The 26,723-nt window shown below is 42.0% G+C and overlaps 1 protein-coding gene across 1 annotated transcript in view; it reads right to left on the bottom strand.

Moving 5' to 3' along the window:
* Nucleotides 1–904: 904 nt before the first annotated feature.
* The window catches only part of LOC122807961 (von Willebrand factor A domain-containing protein 1-like), a 425,895-nt gene continuing 400,076 nt past the window's right edge, over nt 905–26,723 (bottom strand). The window contains exon 5 of the mRNA XM_044078993.1: nt 905–1,044. Coding sequence (XP_043934928.1) covers nt 905–1,044 — 140 coding nt within the window. The remainder of the gene's footprint in view (nt 1,045–26,723) is intronic.

A 26,723-nucleotide genomic window follows, 5' to 3' on the forward strand; every position in this document is an offset into this window, starting at 1 on the left:
ACTTTTCTCCCCATACTGATCATATATTTTGTCCCAAATTGAGATCAAGTGACCAGGATGCCCACAGCAAAGGAAAAAAAAACTCAAGTCTTTGATTGTGAAGAATATCTTAATGTCCACCTCTTTCAATGTACACTTATTACACTTTCCAAATGTATGACTTGGACACTTCTGCCCAGAGGTCCTCCCGTTCCCCAGTTCATAAACCTCTTGAGCCCTTTAGTTTGTTGTCTTCATTACCTTCTCACATTGAATGTCTTCAATATCCAAGATGTCTAAACTGCAAGGACATCTGCTTTCTGTTTTGCAATGGGAAGTCTACAATATCATACGCACTACATGGTTTCACAGTTTGCTAAGCATTAAACAGAACCAAAAAAGACGATGGATGTGCTCAAGCCTTTTGGATTTATGATTCGCTGCTTTTACATTTGCTTTAAATAAAGTGGTTCATCGTGTTTCAGACCTTAATTTGGATTTCCTAGCAAGCCTTGGTTTGGTTCGGGTAAGCATTAAACAGTCTAACAAACAGTAGCACCAGTTTTGCAATCTCAGATGTTATGTCCATAAAATGTTTGAGTGCCCAAATATATCACTGAATGCATCTGCACAACATAAAAACCTAATGATTTTATCACATAGACATATGTAAATTTAATCTATACAAACCAATTCCATTTTTTTCTTGACAATCTTTCTATTGAACTTCTTTTTAGAAATGCTGTAGTCTTGGGTACTCTATCTTCTGCTTCACCGTTTCTGTCAGCCATATTGTCACCTAAGAATATAACCCTCATACAAGCACTTACTCCTTTCTGGACATGCATTGTGTCTTTCCCCTTCTTGTGAGACAACAACTTCCTCCTCCTTTTTTCAGACATCTGACCTGTTTATTCTCTTTGTTTCATATTTTAAGCAGGACATTTTCAGATAATCCACTGCTGCTTGTTTCTGTAATTTGTACTCCAGTTGTTGCCACTTGTAATTGTCCTTCATTAGGCACAGCGTCTAACTCTTCATTGCCTTTCTGCCTCATCCTAGAATCTACAAAACCACAAAAAAGGCTGGCAGCAGAAAAACAGGCAAGATATCCATGTTCAGAAACAAGTTTAATGGTAAGAGCTTTTGTTAGGTGCAGTCACCAAACTTCATCAGTCTGATGTAAAACTTATAGTTAAACTGTTCGCCATAAATGCAGCAGAGTTTCCCCAAGTGTTAAAATGTAATGCAATATGTACTCACCATCCTATTAAAACATGAACAAGACAAATGATCAAAATACCAAGAATATAACAAGTGACGCCCCAAAAAAATGCAGCAATTAGAAGGTTTAACTTTTGACATTTATACTCGATGACACTTTACTATAGCCATCTGGGTTACAAAAGACTCCCTACCTAACATCAAAATATAGCCATTCAGGAAGTTAGAGTTTTGGTGTCATATCATGACTTGTAGGTATTTTGACAATGTATGCCCTGTTACCCATATAAAGATGACAGCCCTTTTGGTTAGTTGAGTCAGATTTCCAAGTACAAAACCGCTGACCTTTGGGCTATTATATTTGGCATTAAAATCAGAGGCAACTCATGGTACTCACATCCCCCAGTTAAGAAAAATGAAAAAAAAAAAAAGAAACTGTTAAATTCAAAAAGTTGATTATTTTTAAATTAAAAATAATAATCAACTTTCTGAATTTCTATTCTGTTCCAGGAGCTACAAAATCAAAAATAAAAACTGCTTAATCCAACAGCCTGGTATTATGTTTACATTGCATCTTGCTCTAGCTCTTGAGGTAGTCAGAAATGTCGCTCAAGAAGCGTAGCATCAGGCCATGATATTCCCTTTGCAGGTCATATGGGCATAAAATGTACAAAGAGACATATTATGTAGAACTTTTATTGGCCTGGGATTTTCAGAGATGTAACAGGGTACTGCAGGACCTGTGAGCAGTGCCAAAAGGTAGGCAAGGCAGGAGACAAGGTGAGAGCTCCTTTGATGCCTTTGCCTGTGATTGAGGAGCCATTTCAGAGGGTAGCTATGGATATTGTGGGGCCTCTGAGTAGCCCAAGTTCCACAGGGAAAAAGTATATCCTAGTGGAAGTGGATTATGCTACACGATACCCTGAGGCAATGGCTTTGTCCTCCATTGAGGCTCCTTGATTGCTGGGCCAGTGCACGGATGTCACATATTAAGGGTGTCCAATTCTACTGTGCAATATTATTATCCAAATGATAAGTGTGACTGAACAGCAAGGCTATTGGAGTGGCTTTGTATAATATCACTAAATACATGCAATTTTCCCTTAGAGCTTAAATTATCTCTACACAAAACAGCCACAGTTGAAAGGTTTAAAAATATTTAATAATAAATAATAAAAACACAAGACAATACTCCTTACTACACAGTGCTAGTCAAGAGTTCAGAGATCACAGAGAAATACTTAAAATAATACAGTAAAAAAGTTCTGACATCAATACAGAAATAAATAATCTAATCATCCTAGTTCCTAGCTATATCTAAGAGAAAACACAATTCTAAAATAAACTTACATACAGAACACAGGCAGAGTGCTGGTGAGTTGGATGTTCTCAAGACAAACGTTAAATTCCCTTATTCTTTCTGTCCTTAAATTAACACAGTACCACTGATTCATTTCAGATTACATCATTTTTTTCTGGTTCCCAGGCTAACAGAAACTCAGAGGTTAATAGCCCTTTTGCTCTTGCAGCTGGTTAGGAAGCCAGAGCAATAAAATAAATTATACATTTAAATTCTAGCCATTAACTCTGGCCTCAAAACAATAGGCAGAATGCCTCCCTCTAGACATCTCGGCTCTGAGTTTTAGATCAAAGAATTTCACAATGCTTGACTTATCAGCTTTCTTACAGCAGAGTGGACTGTTGTTACATTTTTGGAGTTCAACATCCAATACAGTCTTTTCACATTTAAGAGAACAAGCCCGTTGGTTATATTAATATTGACAAATGACAGAATTATCTACAAAATTCTATCTGGCTAGGATGGCAGCCTTCAACTATCTTCACACATGTAATAGTTACTGACTTGCTGTAATAGAGCCCCACCCCATTCCAGTAAGCCCCACCTATTCAGTTGCTTCCTGCTCTCCCTCCATACTTTGAAGTCACCAGCCATCACTAATTAAAATACTCAGAATCCTCCCTATACCTACTAGAGCTTTACAGAATATCAGACTCGGAACCTTGTAGTTTACTAACCATCTGATTTTCTGCCTTCCTCTGAAACATGCTGTCATATGGCCACTGAATCTCCAAGTAATGGTACTTCCAGCTACCACTAATGCACTGGAACATGTCAAGTATACTGAAAAGAGACAATTTAACTGCCAAATTACATTTTTTCTCTACATGGTTTTAAATAGTTAGTTTAGTACTTTCAGATTATCTATTTAATTTTACCCTGGGGCTCCCAATAGATGAACTCCTGAGTTTAAATCCAGTTCTCTTTTCTTTGAAGTTACAACCACATATTTTCATCTTCCATTAAAATTACTATAATCTCGTTAAAGAGTTCTGACTGGCAACCATATCTGGAAAGTTGATAATTGGTTTAACATATTACAGAAGTAAAGGCAGATCTGGAAACAATCTCATGCCAGAGACAGTACAGCATGTGGATGACCTCCACAGAAGAGATAAAAAGGACAGGAAAAGTGAAATTAATATAATTCTGGCCTCACAGGTTAAAAGAAAATGCTACAGTAACCATTCTAAAAATTGCAGTACAATGTTCTGAGTCTGCTTTAATGTATTTAATCAAACTGGAAACAAATCTTTGTATTTGTTTGTTTGTTAACCAAGTAAGTGGCCTGGCCCAAAGTCCCTTTTCAGTCGTGACCCATGCTCAGACAGCAACAAGAGAAAACATCACCAAAAGATGTGTAGAGGTTTCTGAAGAAGATCACAGTATTAAAAAGTGATTGAAAGCGCTAGTTCTACGTGTCCGAATTTGGTTCATTTGGTGCATTTCCCCAGTTAAGAAAAATGAAAAAAAAAAAGAAAAAGAAACTGTTAAATTCAAAAAGTTGATTATTTTTAAATTAAAAATAATAATCAACTTTCTGAATTTCTGTTCTGTTCTAGGAGCTACAAAATCAAAAACTGCTTAATCCAACAGTCTGGTATTATGTTTACATTGCATCTTGCTCTAGCTCTTGAGGTCGTCATAAATGTCGCTCAAGAAGGATAGCACCAGGCCATGATATTCCCTTTGCAGTTAATATGGGCATAAAACATACAAAGAGACGTATTATGCAGAACTTTTATTGGCCTGGGATTTCCAGAGATGTAACGGGGTACTGCAGGACCTGTGAGCAGTGTCAAATAGTAGGCAAGGCAGGAGACAAGGTGAGAGCTCCTTTGATGCCTTTGCCTGTGATTGAGGAGCCATTTCAGAGGGTAGCTATGGATATTGTGGGGCCTCTGAATATCCCAAGTTCCACAGGGAAAAAGTATATCCTAGTGGTAGTGGATTATGCTACACGATACCCTGAGGCAATGGCTTTGTCCTCCATTGAGGCTCCTTGATTGCTGGGCCAGTGCACGGGTGTCCAATTATACTGTGCAATATTATTATCCAAATGATAAGTGTGACTGAACAGCAAGGCTACTGGAGTGGCTTTATATAATATCACTAAATACATGCAATTTACCCTTAGAGCTTAAATTATCTCTACACAAAACAGCCACAGTTGAAAGGTTTAAAAATATTTAATAATAAATAATAAAAACACAGGATAATACTCCTTACTACACAGTGCTAGTCAAGAGTTCAGGGATCACAGAGAAATACTTAAAATAATACAGTAAAAAAGTTCTGACATCAATACAGAAAAAAACGAATCTAATCTTCCTAGTTCTTAGCTATGTCTAAGAGAAAACACAATTCTAAAATAAACTTACGTACAGAACACAGGCAGAGTGCTGGTGAGTTGGATGTTCTCAAGACAAACATTAAAATCTGAAGTAGGCAGACTTCATTTGTCTGCAACCTGTGGGTATCGGATCCGACCTCGGATCCGAGCCGGCATTTCAAAAGCTTAGGCTCCGAGCTCCTAGCTCCTCCCTCTTACCCATAACCCCTTGCCAAGCCCTGACTGACCTCAGATTTCGTTTGCCGCTTTCAAGTTGCGACGGATTCCTTGAACTCCTAGTGCAGATAAGTTTTTCTGACAGAAAAATTTTCAAAAACCTTAACTTTTTTAATTTAATTAGTTAGAAGTGATTGTGTTAGGCTTTCCTCTCTCTTTCTTTTAAACTTTTCTCGGGTTTTACGTAGTTTGTGTGTGTGTGTTTGTTTGAGGCCTGTTAGGGCTTAACATGTCTGAAGCCCATAAGGCTGTATTCTCTAAATGTACCGAGTGTGGCCATAAGCTGTCCCCAGCGGATGGCCACACTCGGTGCGTCATCTTGGGGTTGAACACCTGTCATCTGGTTGTACCATTTGTGCAGGGTTCAACCCCGAGCTTTGAGGAAGCGGAGGTCGAAGCTGGTGCTGGCGGGACTTCTCCCTCCAGATACCGCTTCGGCTTCTGCCCCTTCTACTCAGCAAGCAGTTGCTGTGGGCTCTCCTCCACCAGCTGGGACTCAACCTCCCTATAAGATGTCGGAGGAGAGAGAGTCTTCTAGGAGAGAGAGAAGAAGGAGAGGCACAGGAGAGGCACCACAAACGGAGAGCTGAAACCTCCAGTTCGGCTCCTCCATCTAAGCGGCCTCCCCTGTGCCTTCTAGCTTCCTCCTCGGCTCCACTCCCTTGGTTCTCTCCTGGGCCCGAGGAGGAGGAGGCTAGCCCTTCAGCGAGGTCCCCAAGGCTCTCTAGGTCCGCCGGTGGCCTCCACCAGATCCACATTCTCCATGAGTGAAGCAGATATGGACGGATGATGAGGAAATTCATCCAGGCCCAAATGCAAATGGGAGTGCTCCTAGCCCCCATCCGGGAGGGCTTGACCCCTTTTGCCCTTTGGCTCCTTCTCCGACCCATACCATGGGTTCGGAGCTGTCGGCGCCGGGCAGGGTTGGATCCGGGGGTGGGTCGGATCCGATAGGTCGGCGCACCTCAGATCCGTCCCATCCCTTGAGTGCTTGGTGCCGGACCCGACCTCTCGAGCCGAGGACCGAGCCTCGGATCCAAGGGAGCTGGTGTGTCTTCGGCTCCGTCCAGGTCGGAGCACACGGTCTCGGATCCGGCGGTTTCGGCTCCGGCCCGATCCGCAAGGTCTGATCTGAGTGGGGTCGGCTCGGGTTTAGAGAAGCTGGCTCCCCTCGGCCTTCGACGTAGTGGAAAAGGCACTGTTGAGGACGTCTGGACCCCCGGTTCCTGCCACGGCTCCATCCCGCACTCCCTTGCAATTGGGCCAGGCTCCCACCAGCCGGTCCCAGGGACAGCCCGCCTCGATGTCCCAAGTAGTTCCCTTGGAACATCCAGCTGCGGAAGAGTACTCCTCGGACAGCCCCCCCGATGAAGTACCTCGAGCGTAAGTGCAAAGGAGGCACATGGACTCCCCCGAGTCCGTTACCGAAGACACAGACTTGGATGAAGGGGAAGGCTCCCCAAGATCACCCCCTGAAGATGTCTCATTTGGAGACATTATGGAAATGTTAAGGATCGGGGGGGGGTGGTCTGCCCCCAAGGCTTCCTCAGACGAGTCTGTGTTCTTGGAGGCATTCGAGGCGGGCCCATCTACCTCTTGGGTGTCCCCTCCTGCCGACCCTCTGGTGGACCTTATATCCATCAGAGCGTGGAAGGATCCGGACACCGTTGAGCCTGTACCCAAGTGTCCTGACCGTATCCTTTCCCCTCCGGCGGACCGCACTCACTGGAGCAAGGGCCCCCCAGTAGATGCCATGATGATGGCTGCAGCCACTAAGAGGGAATTGGCCCAGGAGAGTCCTCTATGCATCCTCCGGGCAAGGAGTCCCGCTCGATGGATCGCATTGGGAAGCGAGTTTTCAGTTCAGCAACCTTCTCTTTGAGAGCTGAACTACATGGCACACGTCATCAGGATGCAGCGGGATCTGATTAAAGAATACGCTGCATCTCCCCCAGAGTCCATGTCGGGTGAGGATAAGCAGGTATACTCCGCCCGAATGGCCACTCTTAGAGCGGTTTCTAACACATCTATGCGGCTACTTTCTCACGCTACCGAGGGAGCCGCTAGAGCCAGCGGAGCAGGCCTAGTCATGAGGCGGCAGGCCTGGCTCCGCCACTGTGATTTCGCAGAGCCCTTCAAGGCGACTTTCGCGAATGCCCCCTTTGATGGTTCTGCCTTGTTTGGCAAAACTGTTTGTGAAACACTGGTCCAGAGCGAAAAGGATGGGAAGACGCTGTCTGCCATCGGAGTCCGCTTCTCAGCTCCCCAGAGGTCCTTCTCAAAGAACCAAAAGGGACAGAAGAAGATGTGGTTCCGGAAATCGCAGCAGTCCCAACCTGCTCCGGATAACCAGTCCTCCCGTGGCAGAGGAGGACAGGGAGGTCGCTGTCCTAGAGGCAGGGGGGCTCCTAGAAACTTTGGGTCCAGAGAACCTTTCTCTGAGAGACCCACGCAGCAGCCCTGAAGGGTTGCCCGGCTGTCCGTCTCTGGAGGCAGTCGGGGGGCGTTTCTCGAGGCACCTAACTTCTTGGGAGTCCATCACATCAGACCGTCGGGTGCTTCGCGTGATATCCAGAGGTTATACAATCCCCCTGTACAAAGTTCCCAGATCTCGCAGCCTCCCAGATGTTCCACCCGACCAAAGGGAGGCAGCAGCTATCGAAAAGCTGCTAGAAAAAAGAGCTATCCAGTGCGTCCCCCCAGATCAAACCGGGTCAGGGTTTTACTCCAGGTTCTTTTGGTGCCAAAGAAAACGGGGGACTTAAGACCAATCTTAGATCTTTCCCTGCTGAACCTGTCAGTAACCAAGCAAAAGTTCCAGATGGTCACCCTTCAATCTATACTCCCCCTCTTGAGGGAGAATGACTGGATGTGCTCCATCGACCTCAAGGACGCGTACTACCACATTCGCATGGACAGACGGTCCAGGAGGTTCCTTCGCTTCCGGCTGGGAGCCAGTCATTACCAGTTCAGGGTCCTCCCCTTTGGTCTCACCTCAGCCCCCAGGGTGTTCACCAAGGTTCTAGCGGTGGTAGCGGCCCACCTGAGGCTCCAGGGATTACAGGTCTTTCCATACCTGGACGACTGGCTCCTGACGGCATCATCAAGGCATCTTCTGTGCTCAGCCAGGGACTACTTTCTTCGACTAGCCCCAAGGCTGGGCATCACTGTCAACTGGAAGAAATCTTTACTGCACCCCACACAAGCTATAGATTTCATAGGAGGAAGGCTGAACACCAGGTCAATGCGAGCCTTCCTCACTCCAGACAGAATTGCCAACCTGAAGTGTCATGTAGCAGTGGTCCTGCAACCATTTCCGACTGCAGCTTCGGTCCTGAGGGCCCTAGGTTCGATGGCGGCAGCAATCCCGCTTCTTATTCATGCACGCTTACGCATGCGGGTTCTTCAATGGACCCTTCAGGTTCAGTGGTCCCCTCTCTGTTCCTCTCTCAACACTCCGATAGCGGTCAGCAAAGCGTGCAAGGATTCCCTTCTTTGGTGGCTTCTTTCTCCGGAGCCCCTGACAGGGAGACCTTTTTGTGCTGCATTTCCCCGAGCCACAGTGACCATGGATGCTTCTTGCCTCGGGTGGGGGGGGCATTCTGCGGGAAAGATTGTCCAAGGCACGTGGAACCCCACAGAGACGTCGTTGCATATAAATGTCCTGGAAATGAGGGCGGTGCTCCTAGCGTTGCAAGCACTTCACCACGTTCTTCCTTCAGGGACTATTGCGATTCAGACAGACAACATGTCGGTAGTCTGGTACATCAATAAACAGGGAGGAACCAGGTCCTATCCCTTTGTCGAGAGGCCATGAGAGTCTGGGAATGGGCAATTTCCACCAAACGCTTTCTGGTAGCAACGCACATTACGGAAAATCCAACATCCTTGCGGACAAACTCAGTCGCACCATTCTTTCACCTCACGAGTGGTCTCTCAATCCTCAGGTAGCGAAGAAGATTTTTGCGTTTGGGGCAACCCTGTTGCGATCTTTTGCCTCTCCTCAAACGCCAAATGCGACAATTTCTTCGCTCTGCTTCCCCACCAGGGAATTCGAGAGATGCGCTGGTGCATGCTTGGCCTCCCGGTCTCCTTTATGCCTACCCTCCACTACCTCTGATGCAGAGGCTTCTGCAGAAAGCCAACAGTTTGGGGAGCAGAATGATTCTCATTGCCCTGTTCTGGCCTCGTCAACCCTGGTTCCCCTTTGTATGGTCTCACAAAATCAATCCACCCTGGATTCGGGATCCGATTCCGGATCTCATCTCCCACCCTCTGGGAATTTCGGTTCCCAATCTACGCACCCTGAAATTGACAGCTTGGCTGCTCCAGTTCCATCCTTGATTAGGACTCCCGGTATCCCGTCACCGGTCAAGGCCATCTTAGTGGCAGCTCATAAACCTTCCACCAGGCAGGTTTATCGGAGTAAATGGAAGAGATTCTCTATTTGGGCGGTTCAGAGAACTTTGGACCCTTTCTCAGCACCTATGTCAGCAGTGCTGGATTTTTAACAGACCTCTTTCATCAAGGGCAAGTTCTTCCACGATTAAGGTACAACTGGCAGCCATCTCGCATTATCACATTGGTCATGAGACAGCTCCCTCATGACGGGTAAATTGTGCAAAACCTTTCTCAAAGGGATTTTTGTTGAGGCCTCCAGTCAAGGAGATTGTACCACCTTGGGACCTATCTTTAGTTCTGCAAGCCCTTACTGCTCCTCCTCTCGAGCCTGCAGCGTCTACAGACCTAATGTACCTTACCTGGAAGTCTCCCTTCTTAGTTGCTATCACTTCCGCCAGAAGAGTGTCTGAACTTCAGGCTCTATCGTCAAGCGCCTTACCTTTCTTTCTTTCCAGATAGGGTGTGCCTCAGGACCAATCCATCTTTTCTTCGAAGGTCTCTTCAGAATCTAATATCAACCAATCAATCAATTTACCTGTGTTTTTCCCAAGTACTCAAACAAAGGAGAATACAAATTGCATTCCTTGGATGTTCATAGACAATTACGATTTTATATTCACAGAACAGCTGGTCACAGGCAATCAGATCAGCTGTTCGTCTCCTTTGCAAAATTTGCTTTGGGTAAAGCAGTGTCTAAAGTCACACTATCTAGGTGGATTGCTAATTGTATTCTGCAGGCTTATGACACTTCAGGTAGACCTGCTCCTCAGAGGGTTACGGCTCATTCTACTAGGGCAGTCTCCACGTCAGCCACCTTTAAGTCCCGTGTCATTGGATGATATCTGCGCGGCAGCTACTTGGGCCTCGCCTCATACCTTTATTTCTCATTATAAGGTGGATGTTGTTTCCAGGGGAAGAGCATCCCTTGGCTCAGCGGTGCTTCGGAACATCCTTCCATGACGGCCGCCCAAGATTCAGGTAGCTGGGGACTCTGTCCCACAGGTTGCAGACAAATGAAGTCTGCCTACTTCAGATTTAGAAGTTATGTACTCACCATAACGTTCCATCTGAGTAGGTGACTTCATTTGGATGCAACCATCCCCCCCTCCATCCCCCTGACCTTTATAGAGCGAGTATTTATGCTTTGTTCATGTACTGTAGTCTGTATTATTTAGGCAAACTCAATCTGAGGTCAGTCAGGGCTTGGCAAGGGGTTATGGGTAAGAGGGAGGAGCTAGGAGCTCGGAGCCTAAGCTTTTGAAATGCCGGCTCGGATCCGAGGTCGGATCCGATACCCACAGGTTGCATCCAAATGAAGTCACCTACTCAGATGGAACGTTATGGTGAGTACATAACTTCTAATTCCCTCATTCTTTCTGTTCTTAAATTGATAACACAGTACCACTGATTCATTTCAGATTACATTTCTTTCTGGTTCCCAGGCTAACAGAAACCCAGAGGTTAATAGCCCTTTTGATCTTGTAGCTGGTCAGCAAGCCAGAGCAATAAAAGAAATTATACATGTAAATTCTAGCCATTAACTCTGGCCACAAAACAATAGGCAGAATGCCTCCCTCTAGACATCTCTGCTCCGAGTTTTAGATCAAAGAATTTCACAATGCTTGACTTATCAGCTTTCTTACAGCAGAGTTGACTGTTGTTACATTTTTGCAGTTCAACATCCAATACAGTCTTTTCACATTTAAGAGAACAAGCCAGTGGCTTATATTAATATTTACAAATGACAGAATTATCTACAAAATTCTATCTGGCTAGGCTGGTAGCCTTCACCTATCTTTATACATGTAATAGCTACTGACCTGCTGTAGTAGAGCCCCACCCCATTCCAGTAAGCCCCACTTATTCAGTTGCTACCTGCTCTCCCTCCATGCTTTGAAGTCACCAGCCATCACTGATTAAAATACTCAGAATCCTCCCTATACCTGCTAGAGCTCTACGGAATGCCAGACTCGGAACCTTGTAGCTTACTAACCCATCTGACTTTCTATCTTCCTCTGAAACATGCTGTCATATGGCCACTGAATCTCCAAGTAATGGTACTTTTGGCTACCACTAATGCACTGGAACATGTCAAGTATACTGAAAAGAGACAATTTAACTGCCAAATTACATTTTATCTCTACATGGTTTTAAATAGTTAGTTTAGTACTTTCAGATTATCTATTTAATTTTACCCTGGGGCTCCCAATAGATGAACCCCTGAGTTTAAATCCAGTTCTCTTTTCTTTGAAGTTACAACCACATATTTTCATCTTCCATTAAAATTACTATCATCTCATTAAAGAGTTCTGACTGGCAACCAAATCTGGAAAGTTGATAATTGGTTTAACATATTACAGAATTAAAGGCAGATCCGGAAACAATCTCATGCCAGAGACAGTACAGCATGTGGATGACCTCCACAGAAGAGATAAAAAGGACAGGAAAAGTGAAATTAATATAATTCTGGCCTCAGCAGGTTAAAAGAAAATGCTGCAGTAACCATTCTAAAAATTGCAGTACAACGTTCTGAGGCTGCTTTAATGCATTTAATCAAACTGGAAACAAATCTTTGTATTTGTTTGTTTGTTAACCAAGTAAGTGGCCTGGCCCAAAGTCCCTTTTCAGTCGTGACCCAGGCTCAGACAGCAACAAGAAAAAACATCACCAAAAGATGTGGAGAGGTTTCTGAAGAAGATCACAGTATTAAAAAGTGATTGAAAGCGCTAGTTCTACGTGTCCAAATTTGGTTCATTTGGTGCATTTGTGAGCTGGGTGTTTCAGTTTTAAACGTTTCGTTTTGGTTTTCTCTAAGTGGATGTGGAGAGACATAGTACTAAAACAATACATAATCCCATTGATTAGAAAACTCCTAAGGTACTGCAGAATCTTGCTCAGAACTGGACTGCACAGTGGATTAGACTACAGGGCTGCAGAGAGTGCAGTACTGTGAAGCCATCTGTGTGTGTGTGTGTGTGTGTGTGTGTGTGTGTGTGTGTGTGTGTGTGTGTCTGAAGGTGCCTGTGTAAGTACAATGCATGGGCTGGTGTTAGTCCTAAAGGTACAGTGTTTGATTCAGAGATATGATAATGAGCCACTAAGGAGATGGTGCTCTTTGCAGCTTTATCATGTATCTGAATCACAGATCATCAGTGTTGTGCTGCTGGGCACTAAAACCTTACCCAGATCGCACTGGCATTCATCATTTGTCTGGCTCCAGGCCAATACTCAAATAATAGAATCATAACACTTAGTGATCTAGTTATATAAATGCAAATGTCTGACAGAAAAGGAAAATAAGGTGTGGTTAGATAAATATTATTGTGAAGGTTATTATTATGAGAAACACTGTCAACCAGAATCTTATCATCATGCATACCTTTCAATCTGTTAGTGCAAGAAACCTGGACACCAAAATATGGTGGTAGGGGGACAAAAGTCAACAATTAGAGACATATTTTAAATATTGCTCTTATAAACTTAGAAGGTTGCTGGAATAATTGGTTGTGTGTTACAGTACATTTTCTGAACGTTATGAAGTCTGAAAGTCAAATCTCTGTCATTATTTAGCAACTTCTATCCAGACTGGTTTGTCAGAAAACCATAACTTTTATGAGGAACAGAGCAAAAATATGATGCAAAATCTGGACATTCTGCAAAAATGTGTACAGTTGAGATATATGTCGTCATGTTTTATTTATTTATTTATAAGCGATTAATTACTTAGAAAGTCCGACTGGGTCAAAAGTCCCCATTTTCAGAGAAGGCCCATGGAGAAGAACTCCAAGAACATCATATTACCATGACAAGTACATATGAGAACGGAAACACTGATTACATTGTAGAGCTATAATGAAATGACCATTGAATTACAGTGAAAATACTACTTAAGAGAATAGAATTTGGTTACAATGTAGACATACATTTTTAAATCAACAAAGCACAATATATGTGTGTGTGTGTGTGTATATAACTATATATAGCTATTTATATATATATATATATATATATATATATATATATATATATATATATATATATATAGAAATAAATGTAAATGTTCGTTTGTTCAAAATCTTAAATCTCCAAAAGTTCTTCACCGATTGCTTTGAAATTTTCACACAATGTTGCATTCGAATACGCGCGTTTTTATATACCTACTATTATATAGATGTCACCTGTATCTGGAATACGCGCGTGTTTTTATATACCTACTATTATATAGATGTTGCACGTTGCATTCAAATACGTGCGTGTTTTTAAATACCTACTATTATATAGATGTCACACGTTGCATTCGAATACGCGCGTGTTTTTATATGCCTACTATGGATTCTATATATTTGTATACAAATATGCAATTTTATATGTTTTTGTTATAACTTTCTTTCTTCTTTTTCAGTGCAATCGATCTGCTTTAGTTCATCCAAATAATGCCTCGCAGAAGATCAAACTTAGGTCGTTGTACTCGCGGAGCGGAAGCAGTGCGACGTGTAATTGCAAATCAAACTGAGGAAGAACGGGCATCAGCGAACGAGCGAAACACACAAAGAATGGTTGAAATACGTGCCGAGAAAGCAGCAGAGTGACGTGCAGCCAGACTTGAGGATGCACGGTTGCGAGCACGGCGATCGCATTCTGCAGCTTCAGATTTGCTTTGTTCTCAACAGAATGAACGCGACAGGCTGAGAGTAGCTGAAAGATGTCAACGAGAAACAGCAGATCAGTGTCAAACACGACTCCATGCTCAGCAATCATGCGATTACAGTCGCCTTGCATTCCGGTACAACCCAGCTGATGATTATAGTTTGAGCCGGCATGTTCTAATTGGCACTATGACTGAAGTGTGTCCTTATTGCAAGGCTCTGAAATTTAATGGAGAAACAAAAGGAATGTGTTGCGCCACCGGAAAAATTAAACTGCCTCAACTTGGAGAACCGCCAGAGCCATTAAAAACTTTGCTTGCCAGATATACCGCCGAATCAAAGCATTTCTTATCTAACATCAGGAAATACAACTCATGCTTCCAAATGATGTCGGCGCAGAAATCGTAACAGCTCAATTCATGCCAACTTTCAAAGTGAAAGGACAAGAACAAAGACGTCTACAAACTTAACAATATTATTCAGTCTAACATTCAAAGCGAGGCAGTCACATACAAGTCCATCGACTCTGTTCTGGAAGCAGATGAAGTGGTTAATTATCCAACAGAATTTTTTAATTGACTCAGTCTGGCAGGGATGCCACCGCACGTACTGCAATTGAAAATCAGCGTGCCAATTATCATGTTGCGAAATATCAACCAGCCAAAGCTTTGCAACGGCATGTGGCTTGCAGTAAAAAAATTAATGAGCAATGTCATAGAAGCAACAATCTTGACAGGACCTTTCAAAGGTGAAGATGTCCTCATTCCTCACATTCCTATGATTCCAACGGATATGCCATTTCAATTTAAGAGATTGCAATTCCCAATTCGATTGGCGTTTGCAATCACCATCAACAAAGCTCAGGGACAATCTTTAGATTTGTGAGGTTTAGATCTACACATGGATTGCTTCTCACATGGACAATTATATGTTGCATGTTCTAGAGTCGGCAAACCAGACAATCTCTATATATGCACAGACAATGGAACAACAAAAAATATTGTATATCCACAAGCATTGTGAAATTAAACATTTTAGAAATGTGTGCTTTCTCTTTTCTTTCTTTTCCATTTAACCAGACTGAGCTACAGCAACGCGTGGCTGGGTACAGCTAGTGTATGCATATATACATACATATATATATATATATATATATATATATATATATATATAGTTTAGATATAGATAGATATAGAGATAGATGCAGATATATTTATATGTGGCTGTGTATATCTATGTATGTATATGTGTGTGTGTGTGTGTGTGTGTGTGTGTGTGTGTGTGTGTGTGTGTGTGTGTGTGTGTATGTCTCTTATCCTACTATTCCACTCAAGAAACTATATATTTACTGCAGCAGTGCTTTGTTTTTCTACAAAATGAAACCTAAAAATTGCATTGTAACTGCTTAATCTTTGTTTTGTCATGAACCCACAAATGACTGCAATTGTAAACTGTTGTAATCTTTTTTGTAACCTTTGTCTTGGAGCTTTTCTCCCCAGGACTCCATTGAAAACGGGTTCTTATTGGCCTAATGGACTGTCCTGGTAAACCAGCTGCAAATAAATAAATAAATATAAATAAAATGTGTGTGTGTATGTGTAAATATATACATACATGCACACACAGTATGAGTATCAGTCAGATATGTAATTGTATATACTATATACAAGAGATCAGAAAGAGTTTATATTAAAATAATATGAGTAAGAGAAGACAGATAGTCATAGATCAGAAAATGGTAGAGAGGGAGAGAGTGCTGAATGGAAACATAGTCCTGAGATTAAGAGAGAGATAAATGTGGGTAGAAGGAATAAGAGGGGATGAGACAGGGATAGGAGGTGGTAGGAATGGATTAGTGGAAAGTGGGAAAGTGTGGGCTAAGAGTGTATTCAGCTGGGATTAGTATAAGAACATAGCAAAGTTTGGGATAAGAATTCCTTAAGTGAGCGATTGAAGTTGACTAGGTTAGAGATTACCCTAGTGTCTATTCCAGGATAGGGGAATTCCATTTTTTGGTTATGGAGTAGGAGTAAACCAATTGCCCAGATAATTTACTGGGTTTGTGGATTATAAGGAGCTGCTTATCCACTGACCACAAATGTCTCTTGGGGAGATAAGAGTGAAGACAGATCTAAGGGCAGGGTAAGCTTCAGGTTTATGAATTATATTATGGTTAGTAGTGAGTTGTAGATAAGTAAGGTGGTTGTGAAGTTCGATCCACTTAAGAGACTTAAGTGCTGTGCAAAGATGAGTGATATGCTTTGAACTGGTTGTAAACTTAGCAAGTTTATTGTAGCAAGTTTTGAGTTTAGTTTTCAGTGAGGATAGTAGATTGGTAAGAATTGGAACACCATATAAGAGTGACGATAAAATGTGTTTGGTGGTGCATGTAATTTTGGTAAATGAGTTCAGAAAGTTCAGTGTTTATGCTTGTAGATCATACCAAGATTCTGATGGGGTTTTTTTTTTTTGATAGTATTCTGCATGCAGAGATCAAATTTTAAATTATCATCTTTTGCCACACCTAATAATTTGGTTTGGGGACTACTTCGATTTTTGTTCAGGGAAAAGGTTTTGATTTTACATTTCCTTGGGTTTCTTAGGATTAAGTAAAAATTGGGCATTAGAAAGCCATGGCTCAATGGAAGTAAAAGTTTCCTGCTTTATGAGTTTAAGGTGAGGCAGACTGTTGGAAGGACTGAAAACTATAGATTTGTCTGTGTATTGAATAAGGGAGCCTTGGCAGGAAGAGGTACATAGATTACTAATACAAATTTTAAAGAAGTGTGGACCAAGGATAGAGCCTTGGGAAACACCAGTGATGTTGCATAGATATGGTGAGTGAGAACCTTACCATTTTACTGACTGTTGTCTGTTAGAAAGACAGTTAGTGAGCCACTGGAGGGTAGGAGAGGATAGATTTAAGGGTGGATAGTTGATGCAGGAGTTTTGAATGACAAACAGCTGAAAGTTTTAAACAGATGAAGGAACAGTCAGGAGACTAATTTCCCAGAGTCCCTGTCCTTATTTACTGTGTCTACAAAAGACACTAAGGCAATTTCTTTCTGTGGGCAGGACAAAAACTATGCTGAACAGGGGTTAGTAGTTGCTTCAGGAGAAGATAGTTTAGAAGTTTTGAGAGAGGGTACAGGATTGGTAATAGAACAAAAGTCTGATATATCGGTAAAGTTACCTCCTTTGTGCACGGGAGGTGATGAATGACTTTTTCCATAACAGTGGGACATAAGATTCAAGAATATATATTTTTATTAGAATACTTATAGAATAAGCTATTATCTGCAGAAGTTGACCAAGGTTTTAGTTTGAGTTTAAGATTTTTTATAAAGGTAGTAAGGGTCTGGCTGAATGGCAAAGGTGGAGGATTAGTAGATATATTTTTATTAGACAATGGTATGGTAGATATAAGATGTGAGATGCTAGTGATGTTTAAACAGGATGGTATAGTATAAGTAAGGTCAGGAGAGTTGCTAGATAAAGAAGAAGGTCGCAGTGAAGAAGATGTGGTTAAGTTGGCAATATGTTCGTTAAAGTATTTATTGAACACACTTGTTGTTTGGAAGGGGGATGCTTTCTGGTGAATGTTTTTTTTTCTTGAATCCTGAATTTAGAAGAGAATTAATAAATGCCCAGAATTTTGAGGGATTATGTTTGTGACTGGTTTCTTGAAGTAAATAATATATTTTTTTCATTATTACTTGTTTCTTAACCTGGATGCTGAGTTGTCTAAAAAGTTAGAGATTTTTGTTGGTTTATTTTACCATTATTTCCATATCATGTTCCTAGCAGACATAAGGTGTTCACACTGTTTTGATATCCATGGGCAATGATTACATTTTACTCTTTTAATACAAAGTGGAACTAGTCTATTGAGGGTGTTTAGAAATGTTGAATTGAAATTATTTCCTGCTTCATCTAGAGGGAGGGTTTTTAATGTGGTCCAGTTAGTGGCTTTTCGTGAGTCAGTAAACACTTGTTGGTTAAATGAAGAAAAATTCCTGGTCATTCTTATAATTATCATCTTTGACCAAGTGAGAAATAGTTCTGTGATTGTACGCTGATAGGTAGTCACTAAGCATTAGAAAATTAAGTAGGGTCAGAAACCAGAATCCAGTCCAGGATGAAGCCATGGTTGCTAATTTTATTATATTTTAAAAGTATTTTAATGAGTTGCACCAATTTGAATAACTTTACACTACAAGTTGGGAAGTCAGAAGTTAATTTTTGCCAGTTTATACTGATGTCACCTAATATGATAGTTTCATTAGTAGTTGTGTTTGTTAGCCAAGACTGCATGCCTTCAGATACTTTAATGTTCTTTCCTGGATGGATGTAAAGTACAACTATGTATACAGGTTTTGATGATTTAATTTTAGGACAGTGATAAGAATGTCTGCATTGACAAATTTTGGAACGAGTTTGGAGTATGGAGTAAGACTACCAAAGTTTTGGTAGATTAAGGTTATTTGTCAGGTTTTTTTGTAGCCTGTCTGCTCTAATAATGTTATAGCAAGGGACAAAAATTGAGTCTTTTGTCAGGTGTGAGACAAGTTTCAGTGGCAGCTAATACATCTGAGGTATGGTGATCTATCAAAGTGTGAAGGTCTCTGATTTTTTTTGCATATGCTTCAACGATTTATTGTAATAAGGTTCAAGTATTTGGAAGGGGTTATGGAGCTTGAAGACAGTGTTGTTCCTGGGTGGTTATCATCACTGATGAAATTTGTTGACGTGAAATTGTCTGTAAACTCATTTTTTATATTGTTTGGGGCAAGACAGCTGTTCTAATGTACTAGCCAGTCATTAGACACGCTTTGGTTGGGGGCTGATGTAATGGTTAAGGTGTTTACCTCATAGTTTCAAGGTACAACATTTAATTCTCACCTTTGAAAGGGAAATTGGCTAGGCTTAAAATGACCTGCAAAGGCAGCCGGCCTAGTACTTACCTATGAAGCTATGAACTAAAATTAACCAAAGCATTCTAGAACACAACCCTCTCAACCAAACAATTAAAAACACTATCAACCAAAATTTATCATCACATTATATTTATGCAAGAAAGCTATTCCAATGCACTTGCCACACATTTGAAAAGCAAGACCAATTCATTCTAGTATGACAATCCTCACAACCAAGGTGAAAGCATCATAGCACTCAGCAAGACAACCTCCTGAAATGTAGCTGCTTATCTGCTCAACTGTCAGATGCCACTGATTACCCACATATTGCCCGACAACAAAGTGCACACTTACAAAATCTAGAAATATACAACCACCCATTTTTGAAGCTACATGACCTGGAAAGGATTCTGGTGGTAACAAACTGAGTTTGGTAGACCAGACTTCTCTATCCCTGCCAATGGCCTTCTTCTCATCCTGTGGAATTCTCAAGCATTATCAGGTAAGATGAGAAGCATAATATCCCAGCAAGCCTTGAGCATGCCTCAGGGACTCCTTCCTGTGAGCTATGCCTTCAGCACCTCTCATGGGAGGTGCCCATATGCAAATTTCCATAGGTGCCCAAACCAGTAAGCATATGTTTAAGCTCCTGTCAAGCAGCAGATCATTATGTGGAATATTTATAACTTCTCCTGTGCTTGTGTGACCTTGGAGGATACTATATTAAGTAAGGGGGGATGCATTTGGATGTGGGGGCTTGCTTTTGACTTCATCTTGGCCTGCTAATATGTTCTTTTTTATTTTTTTGAAGGATTGGCACAATGCTCCATCTAATGTACTATGCCAATGGGCTGTAGCACCCCACTCTATCATGGAGACTGAGCCCAACCACCCCATCTAATGTACTATGCCAGTGGGCTCTAGCACCCCACACTATCATGGATACTGAAGCCCAACCACCCCATCTAATGTTGTATGCCAGTGGGTTCTAGCACCCCACTCTATCATAGAGACTGAGCTCAACCAACCAGCAATAGCACCTCATTCCACTGCTTGTACCAATAATATCACCTGTAAATTTCATTACAAATGGGTGAGGATGGGGACATAGGCTGGTAAGTTTATTGCATGTTTTGTTCTTTGACTCAACTCTTGTGCAGTTATAATCCTGCACAAATCTGAACTATTTTAAAATCTCCACTACCTCATTTATAAACAAGATTCTCAAAATGCTTACTCCTCCCCTCGAGGTAGATGCTCCCCTTTCAAAAACGGAGAACAATCCACTCTTTTTCAAGAGTGAACCATGACTTCTAATTTGGAGGTGATGATTTTCATTTCAATCCCATCATGCCCAGCATTAAACTCCAGTACATGCTGGGGACAATGGTCACTTGTTAACTGCAGGACCAGTAAGCTCAAAGTAAGATATACATCATATCATACTACCTTTCTTTTCGGAGTATCAGGCAAAAAGCTATACCCCTCTACCATGAGTAATCACATGTAAAACGCAGTATCAGGCAAAAAGCTATACCCCTCTACCATGAGTAATCACATGTAAAACGCAGTATCAGGCAAAAAGCTATACCCCTCTACCATGAGCAATCACAAGTAAAACGCAGTATTAGGCAAAAAGCTATACCCCTCTGCCATGAGTAATCACATGTAAAATGCAGTATCAGGCAAAACGCTATACCCCTCTACCATAAGTAATCACATGTAAAACGCAGTATCAGGCAAAAAGCTATACCTCTCTACCATGAGTAATCACATGTAAAACGCAGTATCAGGCAAAAAGCTATACCCCTCTACCATGAGCAATCACAAGTAAAACGCAGTATTAGGCAAAAAGCTATACCCCTCTACCATGAGTAATCATATGTAAAATGCAGTATCAGGCAAAAAGCTATACCCCTCTACCATGAGTAATCACATGTAAAACGCAGTATCAGGCAAAAAGCTATACCCCTCTACCATGAGTAATCACACGTAAAACAGAAAAAGTAGCCAAATGGGCATGCCTTAGCTGGCACACTCAGTTTCATCATTTCCCCTAGGTACTGTTTGACAAAGCTGTAAACCAAGAAAGAAACAAGTCAAAAAATGAACCTTACATACACAACTATCTATGCACTAACCTTAACCCTAACCCTAAGGTCCGTCACTATCACACACTCACCTAACCCACGCCCTAACCCTAGCTCACTTAACCTGCCCCTAATCCTAAAGTCTGTCACTATCGCACACTTACCTTAACATGTCGGTGTTCTCAGCGTCAGACTTTTAAACTGTCGGTCATCTCAGTTGTCGATCTTCCGGTCTCGGTGTTCTCGTCGGCGGTGTTTTATGTGTCGGTGTTTTAAAGTAGACCCATATATATATATATATATATATATATATATATATATATATATATATATATATATATGGGTCTACTTCAAAACATCTAAAACCCATAACATCTAATTTCATAACATTGGGACCAGAACATCTAAAACCCATAAGATCTAAATCTCATAACATCTAAAATGTGTATCAGAACATCAAACACTACAAATCACATAAAAATAACATCCCCTCCACACAGAACACCAAACTACCGAACACACTTTTTACTATGTTTCTGCAGAGGGAGCAAGCCCCCCTGCATCACCCATGTGGGGGGCTCTACCCCCCACACCCCCTGTAAATTAAATATACCAACTCCGAGATCGCACTACAGTGGGAAAAAGTTAACTTCCTAACCGCACTCTATCACAATCACCATAAAGAATGTGCACACAATGTCTATATCACTTACCTGTATGGCCTAAAAAAACACAGAGTGGCAAAATAAACAATATATAAATAGTATAAATTCCTAGGCTATATAAATAATAACTATAGAAATAAAAACTACAACATCTCATAGTGATACCACAACATTAACAGATTAAGCTATAACAGCTACATATGTGCTGATATACTATTATATATTATACATTTTAGATGTTATGAATTCAGTGTTATGAGTTTTAGATGTTCTGGTCTCAATGTTATGAAATTAGATGTTATGGGTTTTAGATGTTTTGAAGGGAACTATAAATATATATATAAATATATATATATATATATATATATATAAATATATATATTAGATCCTCTTGTATGACAGAGTACATTCATTCATTATGGTCTCCATAACATTACTATCTTCAGTCTGTTTGTGAGACAGTGTTTTCTGACAAGTGTATTACAGCCAGGCCAGTGCACAACCATCAACATATGACACCCTGCCGACACACACACTCATGCCCAGTGCTGCTATCTATATTGTTGTTCTGGCTTAAAAGAATGAGTCATTCCAATGGAGACATGTCATTCTTTAATGTCGGGAAAAAAGCAAATATGTTTCAGCTTGAATTACTTCCAGTTAGCCTCCTATAAAAACCTCTGAAATACTAATATCAATATGGCCATAGGAAAACAGTAATTCGGTGGAGTTCTCTGTCTGTCTGTCTGTCTCTCTCTCTCTCTCTGCCGCACCATATAGGTTCATAGGTTGGTACTAGGCTATTAGCCCCAGGGCCTATACAAGCCTAGCCATAACAATTCCCTGGCTATTTCTTCCCATAATATTTACTTCCCTGGACCCCTGTCTAGCAGGTCAACTGATGTGATCCCCGGGGTGAATTTCCTATCTCCAATCCAATCGTCAAAGTTCCTTTTGAAGAGGGCCAAACAGGCGCTCTCTTGACATGCATGAGCAGTCTATTCCAGAGCCTGGGGAGTCTCTGGGTCAGGAACCTATACCTCCAGCATGTTTTGTTTATTGTGATGACAAGGTTTACATCCCTGGAGCATGTGGCTCTGAGGGATTGGGATTTCTTTAAGTGTAACATTTCCAACAGCTTTGGGTTTGACATAGCCTTTCATGTTAAGCAGAGATCGCCTCTGAGTAGATGATATGCGACAGAGTATAGCTGGAGGTTTTTTAGATGGTCAGCATAGGGCATCTGCTTTAGGCCTGTGATTCTTTTAGTGAGGTATTTCTGCAGCCTTTCTAGTTGTTGCAGATGTCTTGAGAGGTACATATCAAATGGGGCATTGTATTCTATAATGGGTCTAATGAGGGATGAGTACAGTGGAACAATGACCTCCTTTTTTCCGGATGAAAAGTCCTTAGTGATGAGGTGTGCAACATAGAAGGAGTTCCTGACTGTTGCAGCGATGTGGTTGTCAAAGGTGAGACCACTGTCCACTTGTGTCCCTAAGTCTCCTATCACACTTTCGGTGTTTAGTATACTGCCACCTATGTGGTAATTCATGGGTACATGTTTTTTACCAAAGGGGATAACTATACATTTCTTGGCACTGAGCTTGAGCCCATGGCTCTGCACCAAGAATCTGTTTCTGTAAGGCCCTTTTGTAGAATATCCACATCATTTGGGGATTCAATAATGGCTCCCAGTTTGCAGTCATCTGTGAACTTTGTTAGCCAGAGTCCCTTAGTGTTGGCCTGTACTTCAGAGAAGTAGATGCCAAACAAGAGCAGTCCCAGGACTGAACCCTGAGGTACTCCACTTGTCACTTGTCTGGAGCTGGATTTGGAGTCGGCCACTTTTACAGTGTGGGTTCTGTCAGTAAGCCAGTTGGCAACCCATCAAGTGATGTAGGTATTAATGCCCAACTTAGTAAGTTTATCTATGATTCCAGAGTGGGGGATGGTGTTGAAGGCCTTGTGAGGTCCAGATAGGCTGTATGGACCACCTTCCCCTCGTCCACAGCTCTGGAGACTGATTCGAAGAAGTCAATCAGGTTCAGGTGACAAGATCGGCCCTTCACGAACCCAGACTGGGTGGGGTCCATTGTTTGAAGGTTGCCAATGTCTTTGATTATAAGTTCCATGATAATACGTTCCATGTCCTTGCAGATCAGGCTCGTCAGACTGATGGGGCAATAGTTCCCAGGATCCAAGTTGGATCCCCCCCTTGTGGAGTGGGATAACTGTAGCTGTGTGCCACTCAGTGGGCACGAACCCTGAGGTGAGGCTATGATTAAACATGACACTTAGGTGAGGTGCCAGTTCATTTTGTAGTTCATATAGTACACAGCCAGGGATTTCATCTGGTCCCATGGATGCTGTATTCTTAGCTTTGGAGAATGCAGTTTTTACCTGTGTGGCCATTATTACTGGAATTTGGCAATCTTTCCGTATTGAGATGGGCCCTTTAGGGGGTGAGAGGGGGGTGAAGTTGGCACTGAATCGATCTGCCTGGATATCGGCAATATCATTGGGATCAGAATATTTAATGCCATTCTGTTGTAGCTCAGAGCAGATCTGAGCATTGCCATTTAGATTCTTGACATAGCTATAGAATGCCTTGTGGTCGTCTTTGGAATCTTTGGCAATTTTATTTTCATAACTAGCTTTGGAGGATTTTATGAGGGATCTCAGCTTCTTACTGAGGCTGGTAAGGGAGTTTTTTTGCATCCTGGGATTTTTCTCTTTTCTGCAACAGTTTTTTCCTTTTGTTCTAAAGTTTGTTTATGGCAGGGGACCACCTGATTGGCTTCTTTTTTTGGAGGACAGCGTCTTGGTTTTATTTGGGATGGCACGATTCATGCACAAATGGATGTGCTCGTACAGTAGTGTATAGTGTAGGATTCAGCAGTCGAACTTTCAGTTCCTGTCTGCATGGGTGTCATGAAGTTTGTCACTTCTGACTTGAGTAGCATAAAGTTGGCTTTGGAGAAGTTTTTTACAGAGCTTTCCTTACTGGGGGGTGGAGGACAGATGTGGATGTCAAGGGTGATTAGCTTATGGTCAGACCTGACCAACGAGGGGGTGACCATAGGTGTGGAGCATCGATTCCCAATGTTGGTAATGACCAGGACTAGGATATTATAGCCCCTGGTGGGACTATGGATTAGCTGATCCAGGGAATTGGAATGTATGAATTCCAAGAACCGTTGGGCAAAGGTGTTGGTACATGAGTAGTTTTCCCAGTTAATGGCAGGGTCGTTGAAATCACCCAGTATTAAGGTGTTTGATTGTATTTTAATATTTTCCAGTATGTGTAGAAAATTGTAGTGAGAATCTTGGGGCATGGTGGGGGATTTATAGCAAGCTGCAATTTGGATTGCAGTCTTACCTAGTGCTAGTTGCACCTGTAGAATTTCATCTGCATTGTGTTGGGCAACTAGCCTGGAGGTGTGAATATCCTTGGTGAATATGGACACTCCTCCACCTTTAGTGCTTCAGTCCTGGTTTGGTGGCCGAAAAGTGTGGTAAGAGTTGTAGCCTGGTATTGCAGAGGTGCTCTCTGGAGCCTTGAACCAGGTCTCAGTTACTGCACAGATATCGATGTTCTCCATTTTTAGGAGTGCCTCAAGACAGTGCATTTTGAGGTTTAGACTTCTAGCATTGAGTAGCATTACCTTCAGATTTTGCATCGTTGTACCTGTTACAGTGGTGGTTTTGTCCTTTGAACTCTGCCTAAAAAAGGCACTATAGGGGTGGCAAGAGCCTTAGCCAGTAACCTGAATCCCAGGGGCAACAGGTGCAGACCATCTCTGGCAAAGCATCATGGTCTGTCGATCATGTCAACCCAGGTAGACAGATACTGGATCCCCTTTGAATGACACCAGAAGCTTAGCCAATTGTTGAAGTCAATCATTTTGTCCTTATACTGTGGTACCATTCTGGGTGAAGGCAGGATGCTACTCAGGGCTAGGGTCATACCTGCCTAGGCCACATGATCTGAGAGCTCTTCCATATCTCTTTTCATGTAGTCCAGGGAGGTACGTCTCAAGTCATTCACTCCAACATGGACAATGACAGTCATATTTGTACTTGTTGTGGAGTGACTTGAGTGCATGCGTTATGTGGCGGATCCTGGCACCCGACAGGCAGCTGACTGTAATTTTCTCCTTGTTCAGCCTAGTGACTGGGACATTAGTGTGCCTGACTATAGAGTCACCTATGATTAAAGTGTTGGGCATGTTGTCTTGCCTTAGGGGCTGTTTGGTGGCACATTGTTGTTGTGAGCTATGTGACACTTTGGTTGTGATTGGTGTTAGTTTGTGTTTCAGCTTCAGAGGTCCTTGTTGCTTGGGTAGGTTACTGTTAAGGGCCTCTGCAAACATATACAAGAAATAATGCATCTGTTGCACCTGGGGACACTGGCAGGTGTACAATCTGTCATGCTCCACAGCTACAATAAAGAAAATGGTCCTGCACCATACAAAGTAAAAGTAATATTTCTGTATTTTCCCATAACTCATCACATTCACCCACTATGGCAGCTATCACCAAATACAACTCAGCATTGTACTAATCAACAGCTAAACCAAGGCTGCCCAATCTGCAGTAGGAGATATCCCAGTACACTAGAAGTGGTAGGTACTTGCTTCTAACATTATCTATTATCCAGTTATGGAACACTGGTGGGAGTTCAGCCCCCAGTATTACTATTCAAGTATGGGACTAAAAGTAATCTAGGAAATGAACTTATCTACCCAACTATGGGACACTAGGGAGTATGTGAACCACCAGAAAGTACAGTTGTGTACACTTACTATAAATGTAGATGTTTGAGTGTATTCACTGTTGCAGTCATCACCTGTGGGTTATCCCTGCTGTG

Source organism: Protopterus annectens, chromosome 8.part0 (assembly GCF_019279795.1).
Source record: "Protopterus annectens isolate FY-2018-M chromosome 8.part0, PAN1.0, whole genome shotgun sequence".
In the NCBI taxonomy this organism is placed as follows: Eukaryota; Metazoa; Chordata; order Ceratodontiformes; family Protopteridae; genus Protopterus; species Protopterus annectens.